Below are 6318 nucleotides of genomic sequence, written 5' to 3' on the forward strand. Positions count from 1 at the left end.
GTGTGTGTGTGTGTGTGTGTGTGTGTAACTTACAAATTAGGCACACAGAATAGACAAGAGCACTTATTTGAAAAGGTTCTGTTAAAGCTAGTTATTGCTTGTCGTCAAGTCTCTATCCCCCTCGTGTTCTGTCAGCCCTCTGCTTTACACTATCTGATAAATGGTGAGTTTGTTAATGCTCCAATGTGCTGGACCATACAGGACTCATGTAGAGTTGAGTGGCTGAAGATTTGGCTGTGAAGCAGGTTGTCCAATATTTGTTGAGGTGTTAGTTCAAACCCATGCCAGCCACATGGCAAAGTACTCCTGAGCAAGACACTGATACCCACATTGCTCCCAATGTACACCATGTATGCGTGGGAATAACACTTAAACTGCCTTGTTGAGAAAAATGGTATGCCAAATGAATGTAATGTAATGCCGCTGTACTTACAACTTCACTGGAAGACTAGGCACACATTCAAGAAATAATCCATAGGATTTGACATGTAAGATCTTGCTTTCCTGGTTGGAGAAAGTAATACCAGAGCTCATAGCAAACGTAAATCTCTATACATTTGGGACTATATGTAAAGTCTGCATGCCAGTGCCATGGAGTAAAAATAAACGTCCACCTGTAATTAAGGTTGAGTCAAACTATTTAATGTCCACGACAAAAGTTAAACTGATTGATGGACCAGAATGCAGCCTACTGACGATCAGGACTGATGTTGGTAAAAAATTGAAGTTTTGTTTTTTCTTGTGTCTTTTTTTTTTGCATATCGTTTTCCGGTAGGGAAATCAGTGCACCTTTCTTGAAATGAAGTACCAGGGTTATATAAAGATATAACAGTAAAAGTTGTATTACTGTCATAATGCAAGTCTCGATAATCAGATGAGAGGATTCAGGTCTAGCTCCCGGAGTGCGGTGAATCGCTCGCAGATCTCACTGATGGATGATTCCCAGGAATGGTAGTCAAGCGCAGATCGGGAGAGAGACTAGTCGAACATGGCTCTCTCCAGAGGCTTGAGATGCTGTCAAAGGGTTTTCTCCTGGATACCTGTCCTTATAATAGCCGCCGTGATGTTGTGGTCATACTACGCCTACGTATTTGAGCTATGTCTTTGTAAGTATGACAGTCCGTTTGTTGTGTTTCTTAGTATTTCATTGTGTACATCGCAGATTGCCGCACAGCAGTGTTGACAACATTAAAAGCCAGAGCAGGAGCTAGCAAAATAGGCGGAAGTGGTTTACGGTGTGTGCCTTAACGTTATATGTAGCTATAAAACACAACGTGAATACTTTAATTGAATTTCTTATTGCCACCAAGAGGTTCGTGTTACAAAGACTGGCTGTTGCTGCGTCTCCTAGCTGCCTGTCAGTCGGGCTAGTCGAGTTAGCCGGTAAATCCTGTTCCTATTTTGAATTGTAAACTATTAGGGGCAATGTCAGGCAAAATGGTTGCTAATCTCTGGCACCCAGCTTCTGTTTTCTCATGCCATGTTCTTGTTTTTACAGTTACACTAACCAACACACTGGAGAAAGGTGAGTTACGTACACATGTTTGTGCTACAATCAATGTGCGCTGCTATAAAATACATGACGTGTATTGTATTGTACATTGTTGTGACTTGTTTGTGTTTGCAGTGGCCTATCTACTGGTATTTCATGTTTGCTTTGTGATGTTCTCCTGGACCTACTGGAAGTCCATTTTTACCCCTCCTGCCTCACCATGCAAAAAGGTATCCTGCCCAGTTAAAGCTGCCAGGCTGAACATCCAGCTAGGATTTATTTGACCATTTATCAAGTCTGTAATATAAATGTGATAATGATGCATGTTTGTTGCTTTAGTTTCAGCTGTCATACTCGGACAAGCAAAGATACGAATTTGAAGAGAGACCAGATGCTCAGAAACAAATCCTGGTTGAGATTGCAAAGAAACTGCCCATCTTCAGTCGAGCTCATTCTGGAGGTAACTTGCGCTTTCATTTAATTCACATTTTGTCTTCTGCAGTAATATCATTTCATATGGTATTAACCCCTTCTGTGCCGTATGTCAAAACAGGATTCACAAGGCAGGTATTTTAGGCACAGTCAGCTCGCAGATAATCTTGTGTGCGTTGAAAATAAGTAGTCTAGGGATCCAAAGTAATCAGCCAATGCATCTCTTTCATTAGTGCTGATTGCTAAGACTAAGTTGTAGACTACAGGAAGCAAGTGAAGGGTACTCTCCGCTCAAATGTCCTTCATTCAACTGGCCATCCTGTTGTCTCTAGCTATCAGGTTCTGCGACCGCTGCCAGGTTCTGAAGCCTGACCGCTGTCACCACTGCTCGGTTTGTGAAACGTAAGTCACTCTTTCCTCCTCAATTCATTCAACTAGAGAGATTACAAGAGGCAAGATTATATGTGTTGGCCGTGGACTGTGGTGGTAATTACAAGGTGTTGCTTTGTTGGCACACAATCTCTCAGAGAAAATATCCCGATGATCAATTACTGTAGATCAAATGTTTACCAAAAGGCATCAGTAAAGCAACAGAAAACTGGTGAAGAAGGTTGCATCAAAAGTATGATATTTATGATTTCGGACATTTTATTTAAACTGCAATGCTGTCAAAATGATATGCATTAAAACTATATTTTTCTTTCAAAGATGTGTATTGAAGATGGACCATCACTGTCCCTGGTAAGTAACTTTTGCCTGTATTTCCCTATTTTTGAGGAATGTATGTATCATTGTTTTGCTCTGACAGCATCATTTCTTTTTATTTTAGGGTGAACAACTGTGTGGGCTTTGCCAACTACAAGTTTTTCCTGCTTTTCCTGGCCTACTCCATGGTGTATTGTGTATTCATTGCAGCTACAGTCTTTCAGTATTTCCTTAAATTCTGGGTGGTGAGTGTCATAAGTCTAAATGATCACTGGTGATCATAATGGAGTCATATTACATACTTGTGTTGCACACAGTCAGCACTACTGCAATTCCACAGGAACAGATAACCAAGTGCATTGAGTAAAAGCTTTTTAAGCCCATTTTCTCCTGTTTCTCTCTTCCAGGGGGACTTGCCAAATGGACCTGCAAAGTTCCATGTCCTCTTCCTCATGTTTGTGGCGCTCATGTTCTTCGTCAGTCTCATGTTCCTCTTTGGCTACCACTGTTGGTTGGTCTCCAAGAACCGATCCACTTTAGGTGAGGATTAACGTATTTATTGGAGAATGGAACCCCTTTAGATCCTTCTCATGAAGCTGCTCTCATCATCTCATAAATGTAGGAGCTTTGTTCAAATAGATAATGGAGAATTTAAACCACTTTCTGATTATTTTTCCTTTTCTTAGAGGCTTTCACAGCTCCAGTTTTTGTCAGTGGACCAGACAGAAATGGCTTTAATGTTGGCATACGTAGAAACCTGCAGCAAGTGTTTGGAGAAGATCGAAGGCTGTGGTTCATCCCGGTTTTCACTGGGTGAGTTTGTTGGCATGAGGAAACAAGTTAGGTTGCATCATTAGTTTACTTACTGTTACTGTCATGTTTTGAATTTGAGCTATGAAAGAAATGTGCAGTAAAAATAAAATATAGTTATAGCGAACAATAATATCAAACAACATACAGGTAACTTTAGTTGAAATAATCAATTATATATTTGGATAGTTTATAGGAGGGATAATATGAATTAGTTGTAAAAACCACTTGGGATTCTGTGGAGAGTCAGTCCGCAGAATCAAAGTTGTTTTTACATGTAGCAGCATTTAATTTTCTAACATTTGGAGTGATGGCCACGGCTCCTAACTAACTTCTCTTTTCTTTTGCACACTGTAAACGTCAGCCAAGGGAACGGCCACTACTTCCCCTTGAAGAATCGCAGTTCTGAGTCCCGCAACCCCTTATTAGCTAATGAGGACCTGTGGGAGGAGTCTGATGATGGCTCTGAGGGAAGCCTGGGTGAGTCACTTTAACTTTGTCATATCATATTTCCACATTATCTTTCCAATTCCCAGAATACAAACTGCATTTTAAAATCCTAAAATTGATATCAGTCACTTTTTGCATTCATTGCGTGTACTGATGTTTTATATAATTTGAGTGTGTCAAGCTTTAGTAAATGTGCAAATATAACAAGTTATGCATCAAAAATGGTTTTCAAATGTTTCTACAGAAGTCTAAATAGTTATTCCCTGTAATGGCCAAAACTCAGCTTTCCAGTCACAGTAATGGGCACACGACTAAGTATTTCTGTATATAAGTCACCTTCCAGCACCTTCCATAAATCGTAAATAACACACACTTTGTCACCTTGGAGACATGATTGTTAAACAAACCAGAAACAAATATGTTTGTGCTCAAACTTGGAGGCCCAAATATTCCCCTGCACAGCAGTTTGCATTCCAACCAAACGGTTCTGCCCCACCTGGTGGTCACAGGCTATGTCGACTAGTGTATCCACGCTGAAATCTCTTCTTTTTTCTTCTTCTTTCATTCTAGTTGAGGACCATGACCCTTCTGTTACCATAGAGATGGAGGAATAGTAATGTAAAGTAAGGACAAAATACACTGGTACAGAGGATGTAGATTCATATCACACACACTGTGGCAAACGCATTCCATATAATGTGGACCTTCAGACACTGAACAAATCCTGAAGGAGGCCAAACGTGTGGATTAAAAGCTGCATTAGCATTGTTATTGCCACTTGTCCCCATGTGTTTTACATATTGATGAACAGATGAACTCAATGGACAACCAGTAGCGTCACCTCTCCTCTCAGCAGTACAACAGGATCAGTTTGGTTCAGACCAAAACTTGTCAAATATGACCTTGTATACAAAAAGACGGCTGTATTTATTACCATGGGTATATATATATATATATTTCCCTCTGGTTGTTCATCACAAAGCAATGGCCTCTGTGGGATTATAAATAAGTGTTAATTGGGGAGCTTCTGTCTAGCTCTGTACTGCTTTACATGCCTCTGTGTTATTGTTGGGTCGTGGGTTTACAGTGTCTGTGCTGGGTGGGTGGGGGGCTCTAACTTAACACCTATGATGCTGCAGAGGTCTCTTGTAGTGATTCAGTTGTCTGGCCTCTACCAGTTTGAGCTTTGCAGAATATTAACATGATATCTTACTTTTTTTTTTAATGCAAATATGAGTATTATATTACCTGACTTAACCCCCACCTTATTAATATATTCATTTTTGTTTACGAGAAAACTCATATTGTGCTTAAGTAGAGAATCTCAGCATTAATATTATTTGCTAAATATGCCATTATTGATGTCTGATCAGACTGGTAAGGGTATTGAAAACTAAACTACTGTATATTTGAAGTGTTAATTCACTGTTACAGCTCAATATGTATTATGGCAAACGTAATATGTTCAAAATTCTTAAGTGGGGTCCATATACCGTGTATCATTGCTTAAATTATGTTGGATACATTGCTCTAAAGAAATCGAGTGATGGGTTTGAGCATACAAAAACAAACTGATAGACTTTTTTATTTAAAAACAATCATCACAATCTTTATACCATACCAGCCTTCCCTAGTGCAGTAACACTTCTGTGTGGAAGTTATAGGAAAGTGAAATTAACTTTCACCATGGGTACAAAATAATTTATAGGTTCTATGTCTGCTTGGACTTTTGATCTCTTGAAACATGCAGATAAGTGTACATATATATATATAACGACTGGTCCTCCTCCACTGGTTGGTAGAGGAACGCGATCTTCTGCAATGTGATGTTCCAAATGGTTTTCTACCTGCGTTAATGTATTTTGACATTTTAATAGTAATGGAACAGATCCTCCTGGTGGAAACTGTTGGTTTATGGTATTTATTGTGTATTTATATTTAGCCAGCAAACTTAGTTAAAAAAACTTCTGTTAGTGAGTACGTCCATTTTAGTACCATTCAAAAGTTTGGCCTTTATCAAACCTTGATACTGTTTGATCTTGACACTTTAACTTGCTTCACTACTATGTTGGGAAAGCCAAATAAAATGCTGCTCATATCTGAGAAATTCATAATATAACATACATTATGAGGTACAACTCATTGTCTGAAAGCATGTATAAACTCTAGGAAAGATGTGGATGTTGAGTGTTTCATGTCGTCTCGTGTCTATTTATTATAATCTTCAGTTTCTCTTCCTGTGTATTGAGTTTACTGATTCTTTACTGCGGCAGGCAGTGTCTGCATATGTTGCACCATCAAGTGACTCTTAAAATAAACTATTGAAGCAATTTGCTTTTATCAAATAGTAGGATACGTGGTATTTATAAGATGACAAATGATACGCAGTTTGCAGACAGTTCAATACTTCTAGCGCAGATGCAGTGTGG

The 6318-nt window shown here is 39.2% G+C and overlaps 1 protein-coding gene across 1 annotated transcript; it reads left to right on the forward strand.

Annotated features, from left to right (window-relative positions):
• The first annotated feature begins 905 nt into the window (after window positions 1-905).
• zdhhc15b (zinc finger DHHC-type palmitoyltransferase 15b) lies at window positions 906-6082 on the forward strand. The gene is made up of 11 exons (XM_034231206.1): window positions 906-1106; window positions 1499-1525; window positions 1628-1722; window positions 1832-1952; window positions 2257-2326; window positions 2633-2665; window positions 2754-2874; window positions 3037-3169; window positions 3316-3442; window positions 3804-3919; window positions 4460-6082. The coding sequence occupies exons 1-11, from the start codon at window positions 989-991 to the stop codon at window positions 4501-4503; spliced, it is 1005 nt and encodes a 334-aa protein (XP_034087097.1). The 5' UTR covers window positions 906-988; the 3' UTR covers window positions 4504-6082.
• Window positions 6083-6318: the final 236 nt, after the last annotated feature.

Source organism: Gymnodraco acuticeps, unplaced genomic scaffold (assembly GCF_902827175.1).
Source record: "Gymnodraco acuticeps unplaced genomic scaffold, fGymAcu1.1, whole genome shotgun sequence".
Taxonomy (NCBI): Eukaryota; Metazoa; Chordata; class Actinopteri; order Perciformes; family Bathydraconidae; genus Gymnodraco; species Gymnodraco acuticeps.

Bases quoted from the DNA above. Each gene is read 5' to 3' on its own strand.
- zdhhc15b (XM_034231206.1), top strand. From the start codon at position 989: ATGGCTCTCTCCAGAGGCTTGAGATGCTGTCAAAGGGTTTTCTCCTGG. The intron at 2,327-2,632 runs GTAAGTCACTCT...TTTCTTTCAAAG, and splicing joins CACTGCTCGGTTTGTGAAAC to ATGTGTATTGAAGATGGACC. The intron at 3,443-3,803 runs GTGAGTTTGTTG...TGTAAACGTCAG, and splicing joins TTCATCCCGGTTTTCACTGG to CCAAGGGAACGGCCACTACT.